The sequence below is a fragment of the Rattus rattus genome, chromosome 3, assembly GCF_011064425.1.
Source record: "Rattus rattus isolate New Zealand chromosome 3, Rrattus_CSIRO_v1, whole genome shotgun sequence".
NCBI classification, from domain to species: domain Eukaryota; kingdom Metazoa; phylum Chordata; class Mammalia; order Rodentia; family Muridae; genus Rattus; species Rattus rattus.
The window spans coordinates 169,728,265-169,745,282 of NC_046156.1; the positions used below are offsets into that span (position 1 = coordinate 169,728,265).

The 17,018-nt window shown below is 42.6% G+C and overlaps 1 protein-coding gene across 1 annotated transcript in view; it reads right to left on the minus strand.

Annotated features, from left to right (window-relative positions):
• Positions 1-6: 6 nt before the first annotated feature.
• Slc45a2 (solute carrier family 45 member 2) overlaps positions 7-17,018 on the minus strand; it is a 32,117-nt gene continuing 15,105 nt past the window's right edge. Inside the window, exons 4-7 of the mRNA XM_032896826.1 lie at positions 8,160-8,303; positions 6,857-6,980; positions 4,397-4,608; positions 7-736 (exon numbers count right to left, since the gene is read on the minus strand). Coding sequence (XP_032752717.1) covers positions 512-736; positions 4,397-4,608; positions 6,857-6,980; positions 8,160-8,303 — 705 coding nt within the window. The 3' untranslated portion in view covers positions 7-511. The remainder of the gene's footprint in view (positions 737-4,396; positions 4,609-6,856; positions 6,981-8,159; positions 8,304-17,018) is intronic.

The window sequence follows — 17,018 nt, forward strand, 5'->3', positions numbered from 1 at the left end:
ACAGACCCAAGAAAAATGTGCTTACTGCATCAATGAAATGGATGAACACGTTTGAATCGCAGAGCTTGCAGAATGAGACATCCAACTCAGGTTTGTCGAGAATGTCATACATTAACAGGAATTAATTATGAGCCAATTAACTTTGTATAAATCAGCACGATAAAAGAAACACTCGGCAATATTTTAAGTACTTCTGAATTTGGTGAAATACGTGATTTCCCAATGGTATATAAATTGTTCTTTTATAATTACATTAGAAGCATCGCAGATAGGATGCATTTGTTCCTCAGAGGTTATGAAGGCTTGAAATCCTCTTGAGAAGCAGAACTTGACTCTCCCATTGAGGGACAGTAAGGATGTGATGCAGGGGGCAGGCAATTCCACCACACATGCGCATGCAAGCTGCAGTGCCAGCACGGGCATACAGTCCCCATTGCCGAAGAGTCCGAGAAAAGAGCGATTTCTGGCTGTGGGCTTCTTTTGTCTGAGGTTTGAGGTGATGTTTATGAATCTAATCTACATATCTTACAAAGAGAGCCACAAAGCAACAGCCTATCAGTGCCACTGCAGAGGCTGTGATCACCACGACGACGACACTCCCAGCCATGTTGACCAGGAAACCCAGGCCACCTCCAACCAATATCTGAGCCAGCTGCACCATGCAGGTGAGAGCAGCGCAGTCCACACCTTTGCCTCGCCCATGGTTGACAGGGCCTCCTGGGACTTCCTGCTGCTTCTACAAGGGAAGCACAGAAACTAGCATTAGTGTACAAGGTACTTGCGCACAGGGTCAAGAGTCCGATGGTAAATACTTCTGGGCTTCATAGGACTTTGGCCGTAACTACTTGACTCCACTCTCACACCTCAAGAAAGCTTTCGTGCAGGAACACACTGCATTCACACGCAACCTTAAGCACACTGGTGTTAGGTTTCCTGTTATTTTCAGGCATCGAAAAACAGCATCCTTCTTTAAACTTTTTTTCAACCTTTTGCAAACCTAAAAGGGGTTCTTATCTAATAAACTGTTGAGAAGCAAGCAGCAGGCTGCCTTTGACCAGCAGGCCAGGGTTTGCTACTTCCTAATTGAGGGTCTCAGGGAACTCCATTGATGCTGCTTTCCTTATGTGCAAGGAAGCCTTTTCCTTCACCTTTGATGAATACATGGCTTAAACATTCATACAGTCAGAATTCTCTTTGTAAGAAGTAAATAAATGCAATGTTGAGGAAACTCAAAGAAGCACCAGTTCGAATCCTTTTTCCTTCCCTGGTGTTAAATGTCAAACCTTTTCAAAAGGATACTAAAGTACTTTTAAACATAGGAGAAGCAAAAGTTTAACCCCTTCAGAGCAGCATGGTTATTCTGTTACTATGCTAACACTTGATAGATATTTAATATCTGGCCCCAGTTGGTTCGAGTTGCCATTTGGTGTCTCTTACGTGCTAGGTGTTGGCAAGGTAGCTTTGCAGTTAGGACCTTATTCTGTCATTTGCACCCACCTAGGTGCAGGTATTGCTGACACTGTCCCCGGGACAACAATAACACTGGCTGTCATGTTTGAAGTCCTGTGAGCCCTTAAGTAGGCACTCTGCTCAGCACAGTTTATATTCCTTCATGTTTCCTTTCCCACTGGCCTTGTGTAGTGAGTGTTGTCATTTTCCCCTGACCGAGAAGGGATGATCATCCCTTCTGCTCCTAATCAAAGAAGCATCATGGGGAAAAAGGAATATTGTCTTTTCATTAAAAGTGGGAAAATAGGAAAACACACTGTACTGGCTGGTTCTATGTGTCAACTTGACCAAGCTGGAGTTGTCACAGAGAAAGGATCCTCCCTGGAGGAAATGCCTCTATGAGATCCAGTTGTAAGGCATTTTCTGAACTAGTGATCATGGGTGGGAGGACCCAGCCCATTGTGGGTGGTGCCATCCCTGGGCTGCTGGTCTTGGGTTCTATAAGAGAGCAAGCTGAGCAAGCCAGGGGAAGCAAGCCGGTAAGAAACATCCCTCCATGGCCTCTGCATCAGCTCCTGCTTCCTCCCCTGTGTGAGTTTCAATCCTGACTTCCTTTGGTGATGAACAGCAACATGGAAGTGTAAGCTGAATAAACCCTTTCCTCCCCAACCTGCTTCTTGGTCATGATGTTTGGTGCAGGAACAGAAACCCTGACTAAACACTCATGTTTGTTTGATTTTCATTTTAAAACATTGAAAAGATAAAATTTAAAAATCTGGGGCTGGGGATTTAGCTCAGCGGTAGAGCGCTTACCTAGGAAGCGCAAGGCCCTGGGTTCGTCCCCAGCTCGAAAAAAAAAGAACCAAAAAAAAAAAAAATCTAGCAAGATAACATAGCCTGTTTAGGGTGGGGGTGTGGACAGAACAAATATGGAGGGAGCTACTTCACGAGAATATATTGTTATTAAAGAATCTCATGAGACTAGAAGATCTTGCGAAAGTGAACTCAGTTTTAAGTGCTACTTAATGACTAAATAACATGGTTCGCATCATGCAGCTTCAAGGAGGCCGGGAGGCAGAATTTCAGTCGAGTTTTCTTGAAGTGCAAACATTGTCTGGGTTTTGGTTTTTGGTTTGGGTTTTTTGTTGTTAGTATTGTTGTTGTTTCTGTGTCAGATCCAAAGAAAATGCCAAATTCTGGGATTAGGCAAAAGCCAGCATTCCTCAGGAACTTGAAAAACTGGTTCTCCTCTACCAAAGGAGCCTTTCTCTTACCACTGTCAGAAGGAACAACAGGCTATGTACGGCGTCCATTAGCATACCAAAGCGATGCTGACCACCAGGCTCCCTGAGTATCACAAACACCTGTCACACGTCACAGAGAACAGGCGTTTCTTCTCACCGCCTCCCCTGCCCTAAATCCTCCCCTCCCTCCCCTCAGGTCCTCCCTCTCCATAGGACCCTGCCATCTTGGCCAGGCTCACTCCTTTACTTGCTCTGTCTTCTCTCTCTCTCTCTCTCTCTCTCTCTCTCTCTCTCTCTCTCTCTCTCTCTCTCTGCTCTGATGATTCCAGATGCCTCTGGCTGTGCTCCCTCTCATTTGTACAATAAAAACCTCCCCCTTAACCACTGGTCATACCAGTTTATACAGCTTGATGCCAGTAACTCTTTCCAAAGGGAGGAGGCTTTTCTGGTGACTGTTTTTTTTTGTTTGTTTGTTTGTTTTTCCAACAGCAGCCCCTCCCCGTGATGCACTGCAACTTTTACTAAAGGATAAGGACAGTTGTCTTGTGTACTTATGAATAAGGACTTGGAGGGTCTGGACTCCCGCTGCAGCTCTGCCTTCCTGCGCGTACCAGATTGAACGATGCAAACAAACGCTGAAATTAAGTCACACTGACATGTGCTTGGGGTCACACTGACTTTGACCGGGTGTTTTATGGTTTCTGGCTGATATGGATTGAACTCATGGCTCTCACTTAGATTTTTCATCATTGCTCCATTTAAGGGAGCAAAAGTCAGCTTGCATAGAGCAACTGCTGTACGTTTATAATCAGAAGAGGCAACGATCCTAGAGCAAAACTACCCACACTTCTCATTGTCAGGTCCAAGGGAAATTCTAGCTCCCCAAACTCCTAAAGGCTGGCCATACACAAGTCCAGAAATGGCAGTCTAGTCCCAGCTCAGGCCTGAGTACAGAAGAATTTCTGATGGTTAGATAAAGGCCAGCATTCCTTGTGCACTTGTGAAATGAGTTTATCCTCTGCCAAAAGGAGTCGTTTCCCTTTTTTCTGGCATAAAGGACATATGGCTCTCCATTAACATATGCCTGTGGTTACATATTGGAGCCCATGCTGTCCTCTAGGCTCCTACCGTCATTATTCATAAGTACATATCATATATATATATATATATATATATATATATATAATAGGATGACTCTTTTCAGTGGTTTCCTTACTGTACTCCTCAAATATATTCATTAGGACCATGTAAGGTCCTGCCTTGTAGTTTGAATCCCAAGTCATAGGTGGACAGCACCTCTATCCAGGAACCATGTCATGGGTCAAGTCACAGCTCCCCACTGTAACCTCAAGAAATGCCACCATGCTTCTCCATACCTTAAAACAGAGATGGCATCACTGTGGCATCTAGAAACACTGGAGTGAAGTTGAAAGCCCTGTAGGTTGGTTACAGAAGACTCTGGGCCTCTTTCCTTTGTCTCAGTCTGATCAATGACTCATTCTCATCATCAACGAGCCTACTTTCTTTAACCAGATATTTGGGGGTCACTATCATTGCCATAAAGGTGCATTGGGATTCATCAGCAAAGAGAGAAGAGCTCGACTAGGTTTATAGTCATGGCTGCATGGTTATAGTGTTTAAACCCCCTTCTGCCGAACTCCTTCCTTCCCCGATCCTTTAGGTAAGTTCCCTTTGTCACCCACCTCTTTCTCCTCCTCACGGTGGTACTCAGCAATGAGGTTAAAAGGCACGGTGTACAATGTGCTGGACATGACCCCAAACATAGAACAGAGGACCAGGGTAGAGTACACATTTGGAAAGAGTCCTATGAATCCTGTTCCCAGGCCAAAGAGCAAGTATCCCATGAAATAAAGGCCTTTTAATCCAATGTAGGAAACCATAGCTTTCTGAAAGTCTGTAGAGAGAATAAAGGGGAAAAGATTATGACTGGTAGTGCCTCACAATATTTAATAACTTCAGATAATCTTTTTTTTTTTTGAAGATGCACTTTTCTCTTTTAGACGACTTCCTTTAATACTGAGTCAGGAACAAAACATTTCCTTATCTGTGCGTCAGAAACAGCTGGCTTTGGGGAATCAGTTTTAAATCCTTTGCATAAAAGATAGCATGAAATTGCCTTGCTGATTTTACTGTCCACAGAGGAGAAGAAGGTACGGTTGAGCAGACAGCCAAATATCAAGAGAATGTAAAAAGAAGAGGCAGAAAGGAGAACCTTGATGTTGGGACCCAGGGATGAAAGACAGAAGAAGAGTCATGCTCATTCTGATGGGAGAGGTCTGGCCCAAGAGTACCCAATGGACACTGTATGCTTATCCTGATCCAAAATTAGGTTAGTTAAGGATATTAAAATAGCCAAGCTTCCCAGAGTGATCCAAGTCATTATTAGTTTCTGAGCCCCAACATGAAGGCAGTCTGTCCAGGTAAAAAAGATGTGAGGTTCTCTGCAGACATTGCCCTGTCTTGTCAAACTTACAAAAGCTGTTTCCCACACTTTCCCACCATTGATTCCTCCACTGAGACAAGTTCCTTAATTGTTTATCATCTCAACCCCCTTACCTAAAAAACAGGAATAAAATACAGTTCTTTATAGTGTAGGCTGTTAGTCAGAATCAGAGGTGGCAAAACATATGAAAAAAATTACCCAGACCAATATAGGGCACGATCTCCAGTTAGTGTGGCTACTGCTATTTTACTGACTTCAGGGACAGACAAGGACAGTTAACTTTGACTTTGCTTCTCTTCTCCTCTTAGCATGTATTTGCACATACAAATATAAGGAAAGAGTTATCTCCTCTATTTTAGTGTATTGGATCATGTGAACCAGAGAATGAATGGCACATGCTTGAGATGTGCCTATTGAGAATGAAACATTGCTTTGCCACTGGAATTATTATTGGACATCACAGACAAAAAATAAAATCTGTATTGTGTTTGAATCAATTATGAAACAAAACGTTGTCTCGGGTCATTGGATAGAAGACAAGCTGTAGAAATGACAAGCAGACAACATTACTTCCCTTATGAAATGCATTCCATGTCTGGAATGCTGTTGCTAAGGCAGTGCAGAGTTAGGTCAAATTCATAATAATCCTTGACAAGCTTGTTTGTTTCCTGATTTGTATGTATGCAGAACATTCAGTCTAAAGTGTCTTGCTGCTCTACAGCGATCATCAATGCACAGCTCTTATCTGGGTGTGCAGGTAAGCTAATGAGAGGCGAAAAAAGAAAAAAAAGATTTGTTCACATCTATACCAACCATATAAAGTTGAAAATCTGGTGAAAAATGCTTCATTCATGAGGAGAAGTCAATACACTTCAAGATCTAGAAATTCCCTTGGCTCTGCTGCCCATGACACCCAGAGTTGGCCCCCTCAGCAGTGCTGTCTTTGCAGTAGAAGGAAATTACTGAGTTGAATTTTAGGCATGAATGCTAGTATAGGACAGGGCGGTCAGCTCTATCTCAGAGCCCAGAGTTACTGTAGCAATGGCTACAAGGCTGTTTCTTGACTGTGCAGATGGAGTTCTCTCTGACTACTCCCTACCAGGGCATCTGGGTTGCCCTGTGGCACTCTACGTAGCTCGAGATGCTAGATCTTCACCTGATGCTGTGTGATGAACTGAGAGCAAAGAGTAACAATATGTCCTGAGGTGAAGTAAATGGTGGCCTCTATCAAGGGTTGGTGAAGAAGTAGGAATACTTGAATAATATCATGAAGGAAGCACAATTTAAGATAGCTATGGGAAGAATTGGAAATCATCTACAAATTTGCTAAATCATCTATGAATATAGGCAACTACGAAATGGTCTTGCTCCAGCAGACCAGGAAGCTGCTGGACTCCACATCTCATTCATCCAATATTTCACTATCTTTGTCACAAAATTCCCTTTTATTTTCTAGCAACTGTTTCCCAGAAACCACTGGTTACAAGTACAACTCAAGTGAAATGACTCCTAGAATTGACTATGAAAAATGACACCTCATGGGATTATCTCAAAAGGAATAGGTGGTTCCCCCCCGCCCCTGTCTCCTTAAAATGATCAAGAATCCAATCTCTGAAAGAGAAGGGAATAGGCTGTGAGGTATAACATCTGGGTCCCACTGCTAGCTGTTTGAAGATGGCCTTAGGAGAAGAATACTTACAAGAATAAACTGAAGAAAACACCGAGTTGATGCACAAGCCCCAACATCCAACCTCAACTCCTCTTTCATAGATGAGAAACTCTGTGGAGTTGTGTGCACCATAGGGATCCCCATGGTATACGATCTGAAAGAGAGGTCCGGGTGATTGTGTAACTAGTGCAGTGTACTGGGCAGCCCTTCTCATGCTTCTCTACCCTTGAGGGAAGGGGTGCCTCCTAGGGCCTACGTTCAAGCAGACAGCACTAGACTCTCCTTTCATGCAGCATATCTCCATTAAAGACTTTCATCAAGCACAGTATCTAATTTGTAGCAGGACTTTTGGTTACTCCATGAGTTCCTTTTTCTACAACCCTCTCCACCCCTATTCCACCCTTCCAATACCTGCCTCTATTCCAGTAGGAAAGAAAGAAGGAAGGCTAACAGGTACAGGGGGAATTGATATCTTTAGACGACTGCCTGCTGATTAGGATCATTGGGTCCTTGGGGCAAGTTTGGTCTTCTCTATTGGGATATTCAGTTTCTTTTTCTCCTCTCTTTGTGCATGGCCACTTGACAAATCACAATAATGGGACCAGTAACCAGCAACCACCACTTCCAGCAGCAGCAGCAGGCACAGCCCCTCTTGGGGCTCTAGCATTTACATACCCTTTCAAGAGTCCCCAGAATTCCAAACTTGCAGAAACTAACTGCAGCTGGCAAAAAAAAATCACACCCCTGCTAGAGCATGAGGCAAATCATAGTCAGCTGTTGTGGATAATCTAAAGCAGCTGCATATCCCACACCTGGGATTAAAACAAAAACACATTCCCGTAACATTTCTGTGCTTTTAAAAGAAACCAAAATTCTCACTACATGCATCAAATGTAAGTAACACTTCGATGGAGTGATGTTAATGGTCCCCCCTGTCAAGATAACACCTGGCCCTAGATGATTTAGTACCATTCTCTGGTACAACTAACAGACTTCCAACTCACCTCAGCGTGTGCCATTTCTGTTCCCACTTAGACTTCTTTCTTGCCCTGTCTTATCTCTAAAACTCACCTTGCAAGAACAGGCTGCATACCCCCTTTTAATGAAGTTTGCAGCTCAAATCTACTCATGTATTTGTCCCATTGGATTAGGCTCATTTGTTGTATTTGATTGAGTGATGGTAGATATCGCAGTGTTTCATTTTACAGGGTGTAGCAGCCTACGTACGTCTAGAACTGTAACTGTAAACCAGTTTCTCGAGGGCACTCTTTGCTACACCTATTGCAAAGGGACAAGAGAAGCTCTGATGAGTGTGGGCATATACATTCGTTACCTGCCCCATGAAATCTGTGAAGAAGAGCATGTTTGACAGGAAGGCAGTCCATCCAATGAGGTGGCTGATGCAAAGGCAGCGATAATGGGAAGGCGTGTTCACTAGTGCCCGAAGAAGTGACTTCATCGACATTGTCCTCTGACTCTGGTAAAAGAACACAGGTGCTCAGTGTAGGTGCACAGCGATCAGCAGAGTCATAGTACTTCTCTGTCACTTGTCTTTCATATGACATCCCACGTTGGTTTCCATGGGACAAATTCATTGATAATGTGCTGTGTGAAATGAATGACTACTTAGTAGTCACAGGCCCATAAATAACTTTCATCATCTAAGGTTGAAGAGTTTTGGAATGGAGCTACACTCAGCCCAAGATATAAGAAGCAGCTAGCACTCTGTCTTTAAATGGTGCCCCTATATGAGGTCAAGGCTCATAGTTCTAAACAATCCCTTAGGTCATTATTATTCTTAGTGCATGGTAGGCTCATTCAAGAGATTCATGACCTCTTGTCTCTATGGAACCCAAACTTCTGTTTTGTTACATGTAGAGAGGAATCTGGAAAATACAATTAAGGTTACTAGGTAGTGGACCTTGAAGGAATTAAAAGGAAGGTTGCCTGGTTAATACTAGTGGAATCACACAGCCCTTAGAAAGCGTTCTTCCAGCTGAGCAACTTAAAGCTTGAGGGTCGCTGCCTTGGAAACAGAAGGAGCCACGTGGAAAAGGAACTGAGAGTGGTCCTTCAAAGCTTAGAGCAGTTCCTGGACAATAATCCACAAGAAAACAGGAACTTCACTCTTTCACCACAAGGAACTGGACTTTGCCAGTGACCTGAATGAGTCTGAAGACAGGTTCTGTCTAGCTGGACCCCGGATGAGAATACAGCACTGCTGATGATGTGATTGCAGAGATGCCGGACCCTGAGCCGAGAACCCACTGGAGCCCACCAACACTTCCGACCCCTAAAACTGTGTGACGATGGATGGATGTCGTGTTAAGCTGCTTCGTTTGTAGTAATATTTTAGGAAACTAACACAGATTGTTAATCAACTCCCTGTCCTTAGCTAAGCTAGGTACCTGCTCTCCGGTAACTTCCCCAGCTGTTGCCAATGCTGGACATAAGTGAACTTTGCGTTGAGTTAAAACTGTGAAGAGTGTAAATTGACACACCTAAAAAATGAATACTCATCCGCCAGATTCCTCACTTCAGATTCATACATTAACATCAGGGGCTGCAAATCATCATCATCATCACCATCACCACCACCACCACCATCATCATCATCATCACCATCACCACCACCATCATCATTATTATTATTATTTGGTTTTAGTAAGCTTAAGAGAGCTAGAATTTTTTAAATATCCACAAAACTGAAAAGAAAAATGTCTTTGGCATCTTGTCATCTAAGAGAATAAAGAAACCTTGGAACATTAAGCAGTCAGTCTCCCTAAGGACAGTGAAAATATGAATGTCCACTGAAAGTGCTGATGGTTCCTTCTTCTCGGTGGTTTTAAAATTCTGAGTCTTGACATAAGGAAGTTGAGGCCTAATTAGTAGAGTTATCAGACGGTATCCTGACATTGCCTGTTTTCACTATAACAGCATATTGTTTTATAACTTAGAGCTATCCGATTTTTTTTCCTTTGATGAAGAAATCAGATTTAACAATTTTAGGTTCATCCCATAATTGACGCTTTCAGTTTCATCGTCTTTGTTTCTGTTTTGAGACAGGGTCTCATGTAGCTCAGGCTGGCCTTGACCTTGCCACATAGGCAAGGGTGAGAGGATGACCTTCTTGAACTCCCAGTCTTCTTACCTTCCTCTCTAGAGTTCTGGGATCACAGACGTGCACCATCGCACCTAGCTAACTTTATCCATCTTGCAGTATTTGGCCCACTGATGGCAAATATATTAATCTTCTTACACTTAATTAGTATCAAAATACATGCATTCTCTTCTCTTGTAGTGAGGGAAGATGCCAATCTTCTGCATGTAGAATACAATACCTAAAATAAAAGGTGATTGTAACAACGGCATGACATTACTTCTAGGAAAACGTAGATATTGTCCAGGGAATGGCAGCTGGTTTTCTTGCTTCAAACTAAGTGCTTTCTCTGCATTTTATTTCTCCTTCCCACAAAACTGCATAATTGGGAAAGTAAACCTGGCAAGCACGAATTCTGCCTCGCTGCAAATATTAATGTATCCTTCTGCCTTCTAGATGATTTTCAGCCTGCTTCATTGTTAACCTAATTTCTCTTCCCTTCTAAAAACAGAAAAGTGAGCCTTCAAATTGAGCTTAGTATTTCCGGAAAAGATGGGAACTTAAATATTCAGTATTTTAACTGAGAATGAAAATTCAGCTGGCACCTTACCCCTGACTCACAGTTCCCTGGGAGAAGCCCTTGCAATGGGTTCTAGCCCCTGGGAGCCAGTCCACTGCACAGACAGTGCTGCACTGTCACAGCTGCTGGCCGAGAATGGATGGATTTGTGAGTGAACAAGGTTCAGGATCCTCGGGAGGAAGAAACACAAAGGTATTCAAAAACACAAATGCTGAGAAGGAAAACTCTTTGGCATGCAGGGTTAGGAGATGGGTTTTTATGGAATCCAGTTTGAACTCTAGAGTTCAGGTCTCTTCCCATTCAAAAGACTTCTCGCTCTCAACTGCGCAGGGCCTTCCGTTTGGAACCATGACTGTGAGGAAGTGTAGCAACGTTGACCTTGGCTCTGATCCTGCCCCCGGTGTGCACAGCTGGAGGCATCCCTAAATGCGCACGCACGGAGAAGAGCCATACACTTAGCTCTGACCCCACGATGCCTTGCTCTGCTCCTTATTCTTAATCTGCTTCTTTTACAATATTTTTTCCTTCTTTTATAGCTTTGCATGCTTTAGTATGTATGTATAGCTTTTTATGCTTTGTTCTTTATTTTTGAGACAGGGTACCCGGAACTGATACACAGACCTGGATGGACATGAGCTCATGGAGATCCAGATTCCTCTGCCTCCAGTGTGCTGGGATTAAAGGCCTGGGATACCTGGCCTAGCTTGTCTCTTAGACCAGCCAACAGAAAGGATTCCAATTCTAAATCCTGTGTGACACATATTGATATTGTTTTATCGTTTGCTTCATCTGTCTTTGTGTTGTTCAACTGGAAAATAGTTTGAGATGTGTTACAAGATGTTTTGAAATATGTATATATTGTGAAATGACTGCATAGGACTAACAGAAGTCACCTCTCTCTCCTCCCTCCTCTCTCCCCTCTCTTGGTCCCCATTCCCTCCTTGCCTCCCTCTCCCCCTCTCTCTAAAACAAACAAACAAAAATCAACATCAATATAAAAATAACAAAGCCCAGCAACGTGAAACAAAAAGTCCCTCCCCTTGCCTCATATCCACAGACAAAAACCCCAGCCAGCACAACAGAAACCATGAAGCCCCTCATTTACTTGCTGGCTTCCTTTTGGATAGTAACTGCTCGCCAGAATAGAGTTTGCAAATTCACCCTCTCTTGATAGCTTCCTTTGCTGAACATGGATCCGTCAGTGCCATGCAAGCCCGTGTTTCTATCCTCCTTTGTACTGTGAGACAATGACAAGCATGAACCTCTACTCCTAGGTAAAGGTCACGCCTCCCCTGCTGGCTCCTTCTAGTCCTTCCACAGTTTGGGGCATATATTTAGGTCTGTGATTCACTCTATCTGGCTTTTTATATGCTACGTCACGATCATCTAGCTTCATTCTTCCTTGTGTGCATACACACACTTTCCAGCCCTAGTCATTGAAGACTGTCTTTTTCTCCACTGGTTGTTTTTGCCAGATATCAAATCTGAGGATTAATCCTTGGTTGTTTATTCAGTTCCATTGATCCATGTGCTGGTTTTCACGCCTGTACCATTCTCTGTTGATTACATAGCTTTGTGGCAAAAATAAAATAAATTGCCCTGACTTTGTTATTTTTGTTCAAGCTTTGGATATCTGTGGTCTTCATGGCTTTATAAAGATTTAACTTTTTTTTCTATTTCCATAAAAAACGTTATTGAAATTTTGATAGAAATTGCATTATATCTGTAGATTGCCTTGAGTGATATATTTAATAATGTTAATTCTCTCAATTTCCATTTAATTATGTGTTCAGTACCTCCGAAGTTTTTAATTATGGATATTGGCTAAACTTATTTTTAAGTATTTTTGTAGCTATTGTAAATTGATTTTAGTTTTAGATCGTATCTAACACTGGTTTGCTTTCCACTGCTATGTTAAAGCACCACGAGCAAAAGTAACCTGGTGTGTCAGCTGGTTCTATATCACCCTGACATTGGCTACAGTCATCTGAGAGGAAGAAACCACAATTGAGAAAATGCTTCTATGAAATCCTGTTATCCTGTTGTAGGGCATTATCTTAATTAGTGGTTTGTGCGGGACAGCCCAGTCCACTGCGGGCGGTGCTATTCTTGGGCTTTAGGTTCTATAAAAACAACAACAACAACAACAACAAAAATAAATAAATAAATAAATAAATAAATAAATAAATAAATAAATAAAAATAAAACAGAACAGAACAAAAAACAGGCTGAGCAATACATGATGAGCAAGGCAGTAAGCTCTCCCACTGCCATGGCCTCTGCATCAGCTCCTGTCTCTAGGTTCCTGAGTTCTGACTTCCTTCAGTGATGGGCTATGCTATGGAAGTGCAAACCAGTAAACCCTCTCCTCCCCAGTTGCTTTTGATCCTGGGGTTTCATCATAGCAATAGGAACCCTAACTAAGACACTTGGGGAGAAATGGTTAATTTGGTTTACACAGGCCAGTCACAGTCTGTCACAAAGCAAAGACAGGCACTCAGGCAGACAGGGTGGGGGTTGGGGGTGGTGAGCATCTGAAGCAGAGGCAATGGAATAAGGCCCCTGCCGCCCTGTCGTCACCCTGCCCCCCCCACCCCACCCCCACCCCCCCCCCCACCCCACCCAAACCCCAACCCCCACCCCCACCCCACCCCTTCTACCCCCACCCCCAATCCCCCCCCCCCCACCCCCCGCTTTCTCACACAACCCAGGTCACCTGCTGGGGATGGCACCACCCACAGTGGGCTAGGCCCTCCCCCATTAATCATGACTCCAGAAAATGCCCCTGCAGACTTCCTCACAGCCAGTCTGATAAAAGCATTTTCTCAGTTAGGTTCCAACTTCCCAGAAGACCCTAGCTTGTGTGAAGTTGAGAAAAGACTAACCAGCACAATATGCTGTCAGTGAATACAAATATACTGATCTTTTTTATATCCTCACTTTTACTTAATTTACATTTGGATCTGACAAACTTCGCATTGCCTTTTAAGAGTTTTATAAATATCATACTCCACCCTCAGCGAACAGACAATGCAAGTTCTTTGTTTCCACTTGAACACTTTTTAGTTTCTTTGCCTTCACTGATTGCTCCGCTACGATGTCACACAGAACTGACAGATATCCTTAGCCCAAGTTTCTAGGAGGTTGTTTTGTTTTTTTTTTTTTTACAAAATTTATTTTTACATTTAATGTGTTTTGCCTGCATCTATGTCTGTGTGAGGACGTCAGATCCCCTGGAACTGGAGTTACAAACAGAAGCAAGCTGCAATGTGGGTACTGGGAATTGAACCGGGGTCCTCTGGAAGAGCAGCCATCCCTCCAGCCCCTACACAAAGAGTTTTTCATCATTAAAAGATGTTGAATTTTGTCTAATGCTATTCGAACATTTCTTCAGATAATCACATGGTGTTATCCCTTCGCTATTAATGTGCTGCAGTTATTGACTTATACATTGTAAACAATCTCTGCATTCTAGGAGAAGATCTCCCTTGATCACGGTAAATAATCCTTTAAACGCGTTGCTGGTTTTGGTTTGCTGGTGTCCTGGTAAGAATCTCTGCATCAGTGCTTATCAAGCAGGTTGGCTTGTGAGTCTCTCCTTGTTTTACTGCCAGCGTCTGCCTTTGGTGTCAGCATAATTATGATTTATAGACGTGCTTGGAAGTGTTCGCTCCTTTTGGATTTCTTTAAAAGACTTTGAAAAGTATTGGCATTAGTTATTTACATGCTTGGTAGACTTCAATGGAATTTTACTCAGCTGTAAACACAGCATGAGGTATTTTCACATTTCTTTTAATCTCTTCTGTGATCCATTGGTTGCTTAGAAGAATGTTATTTAATGTCCGTGTATTTGTGAATAGTCTGAAGTTTCCTGTATTATCACTTCTAGTTCTGCACTGCTGTATTGGGAAGGCCCTCAGCGTCATGATTTTTCTTTTATTCTTCTTTCCTACTTTAGATCCTGGCTGCAGTTTCCCCTCCCTCCACTTTTCACAGTCCTACCCTACTTCCTCTCTCCCCACAATCTACTCCTCTTGTAATTTGCTTGAGAGAGAGAGAGAGAGAGAGAGAGAGAGAGAGAGAGAGAGAAAGAGAGAGAGAGTGAGTCTCCCAGGGATGTCAACTGAATATGGCATATCAAGTTATAATAAGACTAGGAACAAACCCTCAAATCAAGGCAGGATAAGGCAAGCCAGTAGGAGGAAAAGGAACCCAAGAGTCAACAAAAGAGTCAGAGATACCCCCACTCCCACTGTTAGGGGTCCCACAAGAACACCAATCACCAAGTTAACAACCATAGTTTATACGCAGAGGATGGAGCTCAAATCCATGCAGTCTCCGTGGTTGTTGCTTTAGTCTTTGTGATTCATTCCTAAGGAATATTCCCCAGGTGTTCAGTGGAGGAAAATGTGTATTCCGATGCCATTAGGTCCATACAGTGTAAAGTGCAGTTCAAATCCCACGTGTCCTTGCGGATTTTCTCTGGACAGTCTGTCCACCCTGTCGAGTCTTGCTTCAGTGCCTGTGATCTCTACTGCAGTGTAATCTGTCTCTTTAGATCTGTCAACCATGGGTGCTACCGCTGATGGGTGTTTATCTTTTGGCAAACTGATCCTTTTGTCACATGCTCTCCTAGTAAACCCTAGTTTTTATGAATTTAACTGAAAGCCTATTTTATATAAACGTGGCCAAGGTAGAGTTTTTGCCACCTTTTCCCCTATACACATTAAGGGAATTTGGGGGGTTTTGTTGTGTCTTTACTCTATGGCATTGCTGTTACCCCCTTCTCTACCAGGAGCATTCTTCCCCAAATCTCCACTTCGAATCCTGACCATCATTCAAAGCACCAGGCTGGGGTGACTTTTCTTTGAAGTCCTAAAAGACTCTTTGCTTAAGATCAATTTCTCCCTTTTGCAAAACTGATCGTAAGTTTTGCAATAAGAATCGTTACCTTCATGGAAATGTGCCGTTTTGATCCCTTGCTGGTGGACACCGGATGAGTGACCACCTAAGTGCTGTCTGTAGATTTACCACCCATTCTTGACAATGGCTAGGCAAGACATAAGTTCTAGGACCAGCTCTTCTCAAGAGACTTGGACTTACCAAGGGCCAGTTTGGTTGGAAGAATCTTCTGAGCTGGCTGAAGCTCTTAGTACTGTGGTGCAGAAGAGAGACAGAGGTGTCCCACTCTGTCTCCAAACCTTCCTTCCCCAGGTGTTTGACCTTTATCTTGATAGGAAGACACTACTTTCTACTTCCTCTTCTTCCTTTGTCTTTCATGCTGCTTTACCCAGTGAATCTCCTGAATTTGTAATTCTACCCAACACACCTGCTGTTTAGAAAACCTGCAGTGGAAACATTGCTGTTATAGCATCTTCTATTCTGTTCCTCATTGTGATGGTGGTATAAATGGCTCATGCCCACTTACAATTTGCCAGGCAAAGGGACTGGCTTATAGATTACTAGGAATAGGATCTGGTCTTTAGTCAATGCAATGATCTCAGTATCCAGATACTCAGCATCCAGAGTATCCAGTTTGTTAAATGAATAATAATTCATTTATATTAATAGCATGCAAGTATGCTTATATACTTAATATAAAGTCTAAAAATCACCTTTCTTTATATTTGTTATCAATCCAATAATTCTGGCAAATACCCTAAGCTGACCTTGGGAAAGCTGTGAAATACAGGACTGTTTACAGGACTTTAAGAGTAGATAACACACCCTGTTTGTGCTTAGAGCACTCAGCATTCTCACAGACTCAAAAGAACACATTACTATCCAGTGCAAACCGTCCTGGGTGAGTTACATTGAACTGCATAGTATCCCTTGCTGGTGGATTAAATTACTTTCTCGTTTTACAGAAACATAAATGTCCAAGGTCATACATTTAAAAGTGTAGTAGTACCAGGATTTGACACATCTCTAAATCTTTAGGCCGCTCTAAAGCCACCCTGTCAGTTATTTGTTGAGTGAATAGTGCAGGTCAGTCAAGTACAAGATTTCTATGTGGATCCTTTGTACTAAATCCCAAGAAATGGATATTGAAGGGTAGCTAACAGGAGAGTGTGCAATGTGGTCTGATCTGTCTTTTTATTACAATGGAAAGGCTCTACACTTATGCCTTGGAAGCATTTCTGGTCCCATGTGGCTTTGGGCTTTCAAAATATGGCTAATGAAACTAATGGAACCTTAATTTCATTTCATTTTAATTAACTGTAATTTAAGCAGTTATGCAGGATTAGTGGCTTCTATATCGGTCAATATAATTCTAATTCTAGTCTCTTCGCTGACCCTTTCCTCTGAACCTTGGTCCTTTTTTTCTGGCAGGTGTTCTTGTTATTGTTGTTATTATTTTGTTTTGTTTTGTTTTGTTTAAAGTTGAAGCTAAGGAACCTTTAAAATGGGTTGACAGAATTATCCAACCAAGTCATGTTATGCAAATTCATGCGTCTAATCCAGTCATTAACTCAATGGCATTGTTGTTCGAACAAAGTTGTAGAGTGCAA